Here is a 13,311-nt window from a genome sequence, read left to right on the forward strand (position 1 = left end):
GGAAATTTACCTATGGGGTAAATTTTTATAAGGGGAGTTACTGAGAGAATAGGCCATTTTAAATTTTCTTAATTGCCTTTTAAAGGCTGGTTTCCACACCTCCATTCCTTTCTTCTATTCTATTTTGCACGTTCTCAGATTTTCATATTCCTCAGGATTGTATCTTAGGCCCTCTTCTGTACTTTCTGCTCTCTCTCAGCCATCTTGGTGATTCCCATAGCTTAATGTCTAGTCCAGTTATCTCTCTTGAGCTTCATTCATATATTCCCAGCTGCTTAGTAGATAGCTGCTGAATTCATTATCTTCTCTCCGTAGCTGTTCCTTTACTCGTGTTTCTATTCCAGTAAATAGTACTGCTGTCTCCTCAATACTGACCCAGAAACCTAAAAATTGTCTGTGCTCTTCTCTCTTTCCCATCCCTGTTAATTGATTGTATCTCCTGAATATCTTTTGAATCTGATTACTTATCTTCACTCCTCCTTGTTCCTGGATCACTACACGGCCTCCTAAATGATCTCCTTGTCTCTAGTATTGACCCCTGTAAATCAGTTCTCCAAACTCACTAGAGTTATGTTCCTCAAATGCAGATGTGGTTGTATCACCTCCCTGTTTTAAACTCTGTGGTAGCTTCTCCATTGCTTTATGTCATGAGGGTTGGCTGACTGACCTGTTTTTGTACAGCCCAACAACTAAATAGTGTTTACGTTTTTAAAGGGTTTTTAAAAAACAACAAACATACACAGAGGAGGAAGACTATGCAACAGAGAACATACGTGGCCTGCAAAGCCTAAAATATATACTGTCAGGTCCTTTAAATAAAAGGTTTGCCAGCCCCTGCCCTGTGGTATCCAGACTCAAAGATAACACACAACGCCCTGCATGGTCTTCCTTTTACTTCTCCAGCTTCTTTTTGTCAGTTCTTCCATTCCTTTCATTCTCTATTCCATCTACATTGAATTTCACTGAGTTCCTCAAATAGCTCTTGGGTGCCACATTTCGATGAGTCCGCCTTTACCAAGATAAGTGATTTCAGGATCACAGTCAGTTAGCAATCAGTATACTGTCATTCATTGAATGCTTTGTGCTAGATACTACTGATATTTTAGAAATTAGATAGTCATGCTTCCTGCCCTTTTGGAACTTAACAGTTTAGTAGGAAAGACAGATATTGGACAAGTAATTAAAAGTATGACTTATCAAAGGAGAAATACAGGTACTATGGAAATGGAAGGAGTTGGGGTGACAAAAAATAAAAACAAAATGTTAATGCAGAATTTACGTAACAACATGGAGGTTCAAATCACAGAAGAGGTACTATGACAGCACACAACATTGCTAAATCAATGATAGAGATGATGATGCCATATAAAATCAAAGATGGGGCCAGGCATGGTGGCTCATGCCTGTAATTCCAGCACTTTGGGAGGGTGAGACAGGCAGATCTCCCGAGGTCAGGAGTTTGAGACCAGCCTGGCCAACATGGTGAAACCCCGTCTCTACTAAAAATACAAAAAAATTAGTGGGGTGTGGTGGTGCGCGCCTATAGTCCCAGTTACTTGGGAGGCTGAGGCAGCAGAATCGCTTGAACCCAGGAGGCGGCGGTTGCAGTGAGCCAAGATCATGCTGCTACACCCAGCCTAGGTGACAGAGTGAGACTCTGTCTCAAAAAAAAAAAAAAAAGTTAGCTGGGGCTGATGGCGTGTGCCTGTAAGTCCCAGCTACTTGGGAGGCTGAGGCAGGAGAATGCTGGAACCTAGGAGATGGAGGTGGTAGTGAGCCGAGATTGCACCACTGCACTCCAGCCTGGGCAATAGAGTGAGACCCTGTCTCAAAAAAAAAAGTCTGTAATAACATTATTACTAAAATCCTAGTAAATCATGGAAGGGAGAGGTTAGTACTTACTTCTTTGGCTGGGTGGGTGTAAGAAGTAGGGCACATAGGCCGGGTGCGGTGGCTCACGCCTGTAATCCCAGCACTTGGGGAGGCCGAGGCACGTGGACTGTGAGGTCAGGAGATCGAGACCATCCTGGCTAACACAGTGAAACCCTGTCTCTACTGAAAATACAAAAAATTAGCCAGGGCTGGTGGCGGGCACCTGTAGTCCCAGCTACTCGGGAGGCTGAGGCAGGAGAATGGCATGAACCTGGGAAGTGGAACGTGCAGTGAGCCGAAATCACGCCATTGCACTCCAGCCTGGGCAACAGAGCGAGACTCCATCTCAAAAAAAAAAAGACAGTAGGGCACATATACTTATATTTTAAATTTCCATTACCCATAAATGTGTATCAAATGGAATTAATTCCAGCAGCTCAGTAATTCTATTTCTTGTGCATCCATGGGATACAGAGCACTCTGATGGGTCCTGTGAGGACATCCTCTCACATACCAGGTTTCTTCCCTCACTATAACTGACAGAGGCATTTTATGCTCAGTTCAGCTTGAGGTAGGTGTGAATCTGACCTGTCTCTGTCAGTATTTATTTAACTCCCCACTGTCTGTTTCTCTGTTAAATAGTTTACCCATCGCCTTTGATTTGCTGGTCATGAAACACAGGTGGAAGAGTTTCTTTCATTGGTCGCTGGTGGCCCTCATACTGTTTCTGGTGAGTTTTCTTTTTTACTTGTTTTGTCCTAAAGTTGTAATGAAAGCAACTTTGATGTGAAAAAAGGAACATTAGGAGTTTATTTTGTTTTTCATTCTCAGGTTTATACTATTAGCATTTTGAGAATGTTTCCAGAGCAAAACTATTTTCTGCTCTGTTTTAGGTGCCTGTGGTGGTCATTGACAGCTACTATTATGGGAAGTTGGTGATTGCACCACTCAACATTGTTTTGTATAATGTCTTTACTCCTCATGGACCTGATCTTTATGGTAAGGCTTTGTGAAATTTGGGCAAGTGTTAGGAGATGGCTTAATTGCCTGAACTTCAACATTTTAATTCAGTTGCCTCATTTCATTACATATAGCAGTTCTCTGCTGATTTTATCTTTTCCTATTTAAAAATGACATCTGAGTATAGCACAATGATGACACGTAGCCACTCAAATATTTCTCCTTGATTAATGTGATATTCCAATACTGGCTCTCTATTTTTCCTGTTTGTTATTTTCACTTTCAGAATTTTGAGGACTCTGGGTATGCTATGGCTTTTGATGCTTTTTTATTTTTAATTAAAAGTTACTTTTTTCTCTTCTTATTAAAAAATCAGTATGATAGGAGAAGAAAATAAAAGCATAATACTCTCATATCCATATAACTATTACTAACACATGGGAGTATACCCCAGACATTTTTGTTTGTTTGTTTGTCTGTTTTTTTGAGATGGAGTTAGACTCTTGTTGCCTAGGCTGGAGTGCCATGGCATGATCTTGGCTCACTGCAACCTCCACCTCCCGGATTGAAGCAATTCTCCTGCCTCAGCCTCCTGAATAGATGGGGTTACAGCTATTAGCCCGCCACCATGTCTGGCTAATTTTTTTGTATTTTTAGTAGAGACAGAGTTTCTCCATGTTGGCCAGGCTGGTCTTGAACCCCTGACCTCAGGTGATCCACCTGCCTCGGCCTCCCATAGTGCTGGGATTACAGGCATGAGCCACCATGCCTGGCCCAGACATTTTCTATATATACACACATTTGATGTTACTTTTTCTCTTCCAGATTTGCTTTACTTCAATTCCAGCATTTGGGGAGAAAGTTTGGAAAATCTGTAGACAAAGTTATAGTGAATGGGGCTGGTGTGGGGTCAGCATGAGAGGGTGGGGAAGTTGATGAGCTTAGGGTTAAGAGAAAAAATGGAATGCCTTTAGTCTGGGGATGCAGTCTTCAGTTTACCCCATCTCCACTGCTTCCCTGATGCCTTTCACTCCACCAGCCAGTTTCATTTGGCCCCTGAAGGAATTTGAGTTAGTTACAGTAATTGGGGGATGAGCTAGAGTCTTTTGGATCAAATCAGCAAGGTCAGCAAACATTTCATGAGAGAGGCAGTTTTTTCATTAAAATAATTATAGTTTCTTCGGCCTTAATCTTTTGAGGGTCTTGGAACATTCTGTATAAGTGCTTGCTTTGGGGTTCTGCTATGAAGCAGGTTAAGATTGTGTCTATCTGTATCCCTATCAATTTAAATCTTATCACTAGCCATGTCCATCATTTGCTGTGCCATTTTGCCAATAGAGCCAACAGATTGAATAAGGAGATTTAAAGTAAGAATATGAATGAGATTTACTTGAGTCTCCTGGAATTTTGGGAATATTATTCTAGATGGCAAGTAATAGGTTAAGATAAGCAGTGCTTTGTTCAGTGGATTGAATTCGCAAACTGCACAGTTAGAGAATAATTACTAAGTGAAAGAACTTTAAAAAAGCTCCTTTATGGCTCTAAGACCCCCAGGGATGTGAGAAAAGGCCCCAGTGTTAAGCTTTTGCCTCTAGATGTCTCCCTTTAGCTAGGGAGAGTTTGCATGTTTGTGGTTGCCTCTTGTTTTAGTTTACTTGTAAAATTTTATTCTATTTCACAGGACAATAAAAGATCTTAGATCTAGATTGCACAGTAGAAATTGTTTCACAGAGGGCCTATTAGAAACACAATATCTACTCTGTATGGGTGAATAAATTGAGTTAATTTATGTTAATTTTGAAAAATTGACTTCTCCACCTTTATAATGGGTTACTGATATTCTGACTCCTTATTTATAAAACCCTTTTGTGAGAGACTTATGAAAGTGACAGATGTTTTTGCATCCCTCTGGATTGATGAATCTCTCTCTCTCTATTTATTTATTTATTTATTTTTGAGACGGAGTTTCACTCTTGTCACCCAGACTGGCTGCAGTGATGTGATCTCTGCTCACTGTAGCCTCTTCTCCTGGGTTCAAGCAATTCTCCTGCCTCAGCCTCCTGAGTATCTGGAATTATAGGTGCCCGCCACCACACCCTTCTAATTTTTGTATTTTTAGTAGAGACCGGGTTTCGCCATGTTGGCCAGGCTGGTTGCCAACTCCTAACCTCAGGTAATCCACCAGTCTCGGCCTCCCAAAGTGCTGGGATTACAAGCATGAGCCACCATGCCCAGGGATGAAACTCTTATATTTATGTATTCTTTTTTTTGTTAGACGAAGTCTCGCTCTGTCACCCAGGCTGGAGTGCAGTGGCCGGATCTCAGCTCACTGCAAGCTCCGCCTCCCGGGTTCACGCCATTCTCCTGCCTCAGCCTCCCGAGTAGCTGGGACTACAGGCGCCCGCCACCGCGCCCGGCTAGTTTTTTGTATTTTTAGTAGAGACGGGGTTTCACTGTGTTAGCCAGGATGGTCTCGATCTCCTGACCTTGTGATCCGCCCGTCTCGGCCTCCCAAAGTGCTGGGATTACAGGCTTGAGCCACCGCGCCCGGCCGAAACTCTTAAATATAGGAATAATCAGACTGGTAGGGAAAGTAGGAAAGAAGGAATAAATTCTGATTTCAGTTTACAGTGCTAGTTTAACAGTGGGTCATTCAGGAACCCCTGCGGTAGGTTTTGAGATCCAGTAGAGCAGTGGCCAGTCTTTCCTGGGACACTGGCATTTGCTGTTCATTTCAGTCAGCGTTTTACTGGGAAAGAGTCTTTGGAACTTCTTTCTGCCTACTTTAATGAACCTGGGATAGCTTCAGTTCAGATTTTGCTATTTTGGGTGTATAGAAACTGAGCACTTTCCTGGGGGTAGCAAAAACTTTGTTGAAACAGAGAGAATTGCCTTACCAACTGTGACTAGGACTGATACAGTGCTGCAGTCAGCCAGACTTCAGGGAGTTGTTCCTTGATGGCAGGATTTGTGTGCCTTTACCTCATCTTTGAATTTGGTAAAAAGAATTTTTGTCTGATTTCCATTCTTTTTTTTTTAAGACAGAGTCTCACTCTGTCACCCAGCCTGGAGTGCAGTGGCGCGATCTCTGCTCACTGCCACCTCTGCCTCCCGGATTCAAGCTATTCGCCTGCCTTAGCCTCCTGAGTAGATGGGATACAGGCACCCACCACTATGCCTGGCTAATTTTTGTATTTTTAGTAGAGACGGGGATTTCACCATGTTGGCCAGGCTGATCTCGAACTCCTGACCTCAAATGATCCGCCTACCTCAGCTTCCCAAAGTGCTGGGATTACAGGCATAAGCCACCATGTCCGGCCTGATTTCCATTCTTTTAGAGTGTTAACTCCTTTTTGGTTTAGGAGCCCTGCAGAGAGAATACTTCTTCCATCTTAGGAGTAGGAATTCCTTGTATAGTCCAGATTTACAGTAAAGATCTGTCAAGAATAAATTGGGTTACATTAGTGTGTCATTTACTATGGTATCCTAGAATCACTTTTATTAGACCTGTTGTGGTGCTAGCTTGAGATTTTCTTGATACCAAATAAGAATACTATAATAGATATAAATAAAATACTTTTTAAATAAAAAAGTACTTCATGATTGTCAGCTAATTTTATTATAATTGGTGAGTCCATTCGTATATATAAAAGACTTGTATTTTACTAGATGTTTTGAGGTAGTAAACTTGTCAGACAGCGAAATAGCATGTCTTTTGTATTGGAAATGCTAGCTCTTTCACTTTATTACATGTTGGGCACTATTTGGCATTGTTTTGGCTGTTTTACAAGAGTCTCCTGCTCCAGGTGCCTCATTAGCTATGTTAAGCACACAGTTTCTTATCTGAAAATTAAAAATGCATTGTGTGGTATACACCATAGAATACTATGCAGCCATAAAAAGGAACAAGATAATGTCCTTTGCAGGGACATGGATGGAACTGAAAGCCATTGTCTTCAGCAAACTAAGACAGAAACAGAAAACCAAACACCACGTTTCACTTATGAATGGGAGCTGAACGATGAGAACACATGGACACACGGAGGGGAACAACACATACTGGGGCCTGTGGAGGGGGACGGAGGGAGGGAGAGCGGGAGAGAACATAGGATAATAGCTGATGCATGCTGGGCTTAATATCTAGGTGATCGGTTGATCTGTGCAGCACACCACCATGGCTCAAGTTTACCTATGTAACAAACCTGCACGTCCTGCATGTGTACCCCAGAACTTAAAATAAAAAAAGTTTAAAAACAGGAAAAAAATGCATTGTGCTGATAGTTTTTGCATATATCTCTTAGTGCTATTTCTCATATATAAGAACATACTAAGCCTATTAATATTTCTTGAATGGATGGACAAATGGACTTCAGTTAAAGAAACATTGAAGGTCAGGTGCAGTGACTCAGGCCTGTAATCCCAGCACTTTGGGAGGCCAAGGTGAGCGGATCACTTGAGGCCAGGAGTTCGAGACCAGCCTGGCCAACATGGTGAAACCCTGTCTCTACTAAAATTATAAAAATTAGCTGGGCGTGGTGGTGCTCGCCTTTAATCCCAGCTACTTGGGAGGCTGAGGCACGTGAATTGCTTGAACCCAGGAGACAGAGGTTGCAGTGAGCTGAAACTGCACCACTGCACTCCAGCCTGGGTGACAGAGCAAGACCTTGTCTCAAAAAAAAAAAAAAAATTGAATAAATTGCTTTTGAGCATTAATCTTGTATCCTTATAGTACTTACTGTCTAATTAGGCTGCAGACACACAAACAGATAATTACAGGACAGTGTCTTATGTGCTACAGGGGAAAGATAGGGAATCATAGGAGCAAGAGCAAGTCCCTCTGGTGATGTCAAGAAAGGTGTGACTCTTCAGCTGAGCCTGGAAGGAAGAGTAGGAGTGTCCTTAGTAAATGCTAGGGGGATACATTTCTGACAAATGGAATGTCAAATATAGGGACTGCTGAGGCAAAAAGATTGAATATTGAGTTCTTTATAAAAACATTTTTACAGCATTGGTTGGATTTTAGGTAGAAAATATTCACACATGAGCAAGATGATTTCAATCACTCCATTGTGGTTATGATCATTTATTTACCCTCTCTGTTGTTCTTGGTTTTCTTTTCTTTTCTTCTTTTTTTTTTGAGATGGAGTTTCACTCTTGTTGCCCAGGCTAGAGTGCAATGGGGCGACCTCGGCTCCCCGCAGTTCAAGCAATTCTCTTGCCTCAGCCTCCCGAGTAGCTGGGATTACAGGCATGGACCACCAGGCCCAGCTAATTTTATATTTTTCGTAGAGACGGGGTTTCTCCATGTTGGTCAGGCTGGTCATGAACTTCTTGGGGTTTTCAAAGGGACCTTTCTACACTTTCCTGGCTAGGTAGCACGTATTAGTGAGACATTCTAGACTTGAGCTGACACCTTTCATTTGAAGCTGGGGGAAATAAAGGGAGTAAATTTTCAAAGATATTAATTACAGTATCTTCTGATTATTGAGTGCCTACTATGTGTCAGAAGTTATTCACATACCATCTTCTTCTCCTCAAAAAACTCTGAGACAGGCCTTATTTATCTTTATTCCTGGATGAAGAAACTGAGATTGAGATGGTGAGGAATATGCCACATAGTTAAATAAGTAGCAAAAGTGGGATGAGAGTCCAGTGTTGTCTGACTTGAAAGCCCGTGTTCTTTCTACCAAAAACAAGACCCTTAGCAAAAACCCTGGAGTGTGACTACTGAGACTTTACCAGAGAATAAGCTTACAAAAACAGAGCATGAGTTGAGGGTGGCAGAAGATAGGATCCAATCTATAGAATAGGTGGAAAATTATACCTTTGAAGGTTTGTGCATTTTGGCTTGGAAAGTGATCAGGAGCCCCTAGTGAGCTTGAGTGGCAGAGTGACATGCACACTGGCAAGTTCTCTTTCACATGGGAGCGCCGTACCAGACCCTTTTGTTGAAGAAAGAAGGAGTGTTTGGATAAGGTAAAGAATACTTGGCACTTAGAAAATTTAGAGGATAGACTAGAATTGTGAAGTCTTAGGCAAAACGTCTCTGTGGGGTCGGAGATCAAGAGGTGAAATTTAGTGTTGCAGAAAAGAAAGTGATTGGTCTTGGCACTGATTTTGCCCCTCATGACTTTTCAAGTTCTCAGATGTTGATGTTGGCAAGTATTTTTGTCTGGTGAGTGAAGAGTGGTGCTCTCTGCTGAGGAGTGCACAGGCCTGGAGAAGGCATGGGAATACACTTACAGGAAACGCTCTTGCCTCAGAAAGAACAGTGAGTCTGCTCAGGATGCCACTTTGCAGCTTAGGACAGGATCCCATTGCCTGTTTATATGTTTTATCAACATCTGAGGCCGGGCGCGGTGGCTCAAGCCTGTAATCCCAGCACTTTGGGAGGCCGAGACGGGCGGATCACGAGGTCAGGAGATCGAGACCATCCTGGCTAACACAGTGAAACCCCGTCTCTACTAAAAAATACAAAAAAAACTTAGCCGGGCGAGGTGGCAGGCGCCTGTAGTCCCAGCTACTCGGGAGGCTGAGGCAGGAGAATGGCGTGAACCCGGGAGGCGGAGCTTGCAGTGAGCTGAGATCCGGCCACTGCACTCCAGCCTGGGTGACAGAGCGAGACTCCGTCTCAAAAAAATAAAATAAAATAAAATAAAATCAACATCTGTCTGATCACTGGATGGAAAGATTCAGACAATACCCACAAATGCCCTCTGTTGGGAGGCCCACAGGTTTCCATAATTGCAGTGGCAGAGGAAGAAGCCCCAGTGGGGTCTTATCAGTCCTTCTTAGAATTCACTGCCAGCCAGAACTGTTCTAGAGCCTTTGCTCTTCTGTTAATCATCTCTCTTGAACCTTAGTGGCTTTTCCCTCTCGGTGGTACAAATTTGACATTTATAAGGATGACTTACTATGATTTAGTTCCTACAGTTCTATAAAATTATAACTTTGGGAAGTAGTTCTTCTTCGTTCAATCTATGGAGCAGTAAACATTATCCCTTCTTTTAGCTTCTTTGAAAGCTTCCCTTAGCTCATTTGATTGAAAGGACTTGAGGCACTTTCCATAAAGAGGAAGATGGGTGAGTCACCCCCTACAGAGACCCTGCTGCCAGCTTTCCTTCACCTAAACATCTTGTACCAGTTCAGCGCTTAGCTTGTCATTCTGACATGGTTTTTTGCATAGTTCAGCTCTGATGTTTTCTGAGCAGCAGCATTAAATATCTCCCTGGAAAGAGATAAAAGTTTATACCCTTTCCTTTCCTAAGGCAGATGTGTCATCAAGCGGGGGAGGACTCTGGCTGAGAGAAGTCACTCTTTTTGTTCCCTTTTGCCCTTGTTTTTAAGACTGTTGACACTTGAACCTTCTTCACTATTGGCTTATCCCCCAGTTTTTGCCCCATCTTTCAGGGAAATAACAGTCTATTATGAAATATTCACAGCCTAGTTGGAAAATTGATTTATGAGCTCTGAACACATAAAAATGATTGCATTTACCAACTTAATACTTTTGTTTCCTCTTCTCAGAGTACAGTATACCTAGATAAAAAGATAGCTCTAACAGGAAGGTATAGTAAGTTGTGTTAGAGACAAATATTTTCTGGAAGCTAAAGTGCTTTCCTGAAAAAAACAGTCTATATTTGCAAATATCAAAGAGACAAGTGACTCTTCCTATTGATGCTTAACATCTGCAATAGATAATAGAAAGGATAACTCCCTTTCTGTCTGGTCACTCTATGGTTTTTCTTCACAAGCTCAGATTTCCAGAATCCTGTTAAGAAAAAGGTGAGTCAGAGGTCGCTAGCACTGCCTCCACACTGGTGGTCAGGAGAGGATTGTGCAAAAGCTTACCTCTCTGGAAATTGGATTCTAAAGGACTCAGTTTAAAAAATGTTGTTAAATTCTAATTAAGATTCAGAGAAGACATTTTTTATTTGAAAATAAAATCATCCATTGGTTTTCTATAACCCAAATGCATATTTGTAAAGAATACAAGATTAAAATGTCCCTAATGAACTGGGCCTGGAATAGGACCTCTGTTCATGAATAATCTGTATCATTGTATTGAGACAGGAAGGAGTGAGCTTCCCCCAAAAGTGACACACAGTTGAACCTGAACTCTTCCTTAGTGTAACCTCCCTCCCTCTTACTTCTCCCCTAAATGTTTCTAGCATTATGGGTTTGGTTTCTAATCTTATTTTGCTGTGCAAGCTGCAAGAATGTCAGGTTTTTCTGACTATTCCTCTGCCTTCTGATTACCCTTTTAAGCAATGCTGATTGCAGGAAATTGCTATGGTGCAAGGCGGGTGTCACAACACACAGTGATTAAAACCCGCATGTGTCATTCACTGCTTGATTGAAGTAATCATACAGAGGGGAAAAGCAGATGAAAAACCTGCTAAATGTGCAGAGGGGGTCTGCTTCTCATCATTTGGGTGTAAGGATTTTGAGTTCAAGAATAAAAACAAATGTGAGTGAGGCTTGTGTTTTTAGTGATTTTGCTTCATTCTGAATCCTTAAAGCTTCTGAGCAAGGCCTGGGTCTCTGAACATGATGTAAGAAAAACAGGTTGTTGCTTTTTACCAAACACATGTTGCCCAATGTACGCGACTATAAAATAGTGGTTGAACATATCAAGGGGAAAGATGCTAGAATGTAAATGGGACAAACAGGTGAAAACAAAATGGGATAGGCCTGAATAGCTCAAAGTAAGTTCCTTATTTTTATTTTTATTTGAGACAGGGTCTCACTCTGTCACCCAGGCTGGAGTGCAGTGGCACAGTCTACTGCAGCCTTAACCTCCTGGGCTCAAGCAGTCCTCCCATCACAGCCTCCCTAGTAGCTGGGATTACAGGCTTGATCCACCACACCCAGCCACCAGCTAAGTTCTTTTATCACTCTTTCCTTTGGTCTGCACGATGTTGAGAGAATAGTTAAATTGAAATGGCAGTTTTATTATTTTAGCCTTTTGTGACTCTAAAGCTATTTAAATTATTTGGTGGTTCTCAAAAGTATTAGTTCCATTTGGGCATAGCAATTTGGGCTAGATATAGTGGTCAGTATAGAAAATACAGTATAGGCCGGGCGCGGTGGCTCACACCTGTAATCCCAGCACTTTGGGAGGCTGAGGCGGGCGGATCACGAGGTCAGGAGATCGAGACCATCCTGGCTAACACAGTGAAACCCCATCTCTACTAAAAATACAAAAAAATTAGCCGGGCGTAGTGGCGGGTGCCTGTAGTCCCAGCTACTCAGGAGGCTGAGGCAGGAGAATGGTGTGAACCCGGGAGGTGGAGCTTGCAGTGAGCCGAGATCATGCCACTGCACTCCAGCCTGGGTGGCAGAGCGAGACTCCGTCTCAAAAAAAAAAAAAAAAAAAAGAAAAGAAAATACAGTATAGAAAATATTTGAAACTTGATTTCTCCCTAAATCCTCATGACCAGTCCCATTCTCTTCCATCTTGTGCTCTTGTGCTGCTTTTGTGTGACTTAGCATGGGAAGAGTGGGCTGTAGACTCTCATTCCCATGAGACATAGGATCATCAGTGTTACTCAAACAAAGAACATTTTATGTCAAGCACCGTAACAGGTGTTAAAGACATCCACTAATGATTTCTTACCTTTATGTCTCCCTCAGGTACAGAACCCTGGTATTTCTATTTAATTAATGGATTTCTGAATTTCAATGTAGGCTTTGCTTTGGCTCTCCTAGTCCTACCACTGACTTCTCTTATGGAATACTTGCTGCAGAGATTTCATGGTGAGTGGTCTAAGAGATACCATGGTGAGTGGTGTAAGACATACCTTGATACCAGATAGGTGTTTTGGGAGGAAAGAGCAAGTAATGATGTATACCAAGAACTGAAGGAAAATCCTACTTACTTCATTTTCTACATTCTTCCTATGGAAATGGTTGGCTTACTGAATTTTCAGTCTGTATTTGTTGATCTGTTGAACCCTTGTGAAGATTTGGTACATTGGGGCGAATTAAATTGACAGGAGGAAGAGCTTCATTATTGCTTTAAGTGAGGAAGTCAATATAATTTACACAATCACCCAGGGAAGTAAAAATGTTTATAAAATCTCAGAAGGAGGCCGGGTGCGGTGGCTCACGCCTGTAATCCCAGCACTTTGGGAGGCCAAGGCGGTTGGATCACCTGAGGTCAGGAGTTAAAGACCAGCCTGGCCAACGTAGTGAAGCCCCATCTCTACTAAAAATACAAAAATTAGCCAGATGTGGTGGTGGGCGCCTGTAATCCCAGTTACTAGGGAGGCTGAGGCAGGAGAATTGCTTGAACCCAGGAGGCAGAGGTTATAGTGAGCCAAGATCCTGCGCCATTGCACTCCAGCTGGGCGACAAGAGCAAAACTCCATCTCAAAAAAAAAAAAATCTCAGAAGAGAACAAGCCTATCTGAGTTTTCTGTCTTTTAAAGAAGTGTGTATTAACCTGATAGGTTGCTTAAGGTAATCCATGAGATT

General features: G+C 42.2%; 1 protein-coding gene across 12 annotated transcripts in view; it reads left to right on the plus strand.

Moving 5' to 3' along the window:
• ALG9 (ALG9 alpha-1,2-mannosyltransferase) overlaps positions 1 to 13,311 on the plus strand; it is a 94,635-nt gene that overhangs the window by 20,486 nt on the left and 60,838 nt on the right. For 10 of the 12 annotated variants that reach the window (XR_001895140.3, XM_009187250.4, XM_009187252.4 and 7 more), the window contains exons 7-9: positions 2,515 to 2,602; positions 2,766 to 2,871; positions 12,469 to 12,591. Coding sequence is in view for 11 of the 12 variants with exons in the window: in XM_009187250.4 (XP_009185514.1) it covers positions 2,515 to 2,602; positions 2,766 to 2,871; positions 12,469 to 12,591 (317 nt within the window). In the remaining variant the exon portion in view is untranslated. The remainder of the gene's footprint in view (positions 1 to 2,514; positions 2,603 to 2,765; positions 2,872 to 12,468; positions 12,592 to 13,311) is intronic. The other 2 variants (XM_009187253.4, XM_021926526.2) reach the window with 1 other exon arrangement.

The sequence above is a fragment of the Papio anubis genome, chromosome 12, assembly GCF_008728515.1.
Source record: "Papio anubis isolate 15944 chromosome 12, Panubis1.0, whole genome shotgun sequence".
In the NCBI taxonomy this organism is placed as follows: domain Eukaryota; kingdom Metazoa; phylum Chordata; class Mammalia; order Primates; family Cercopithecidae; genus Papio; species Papio anubis.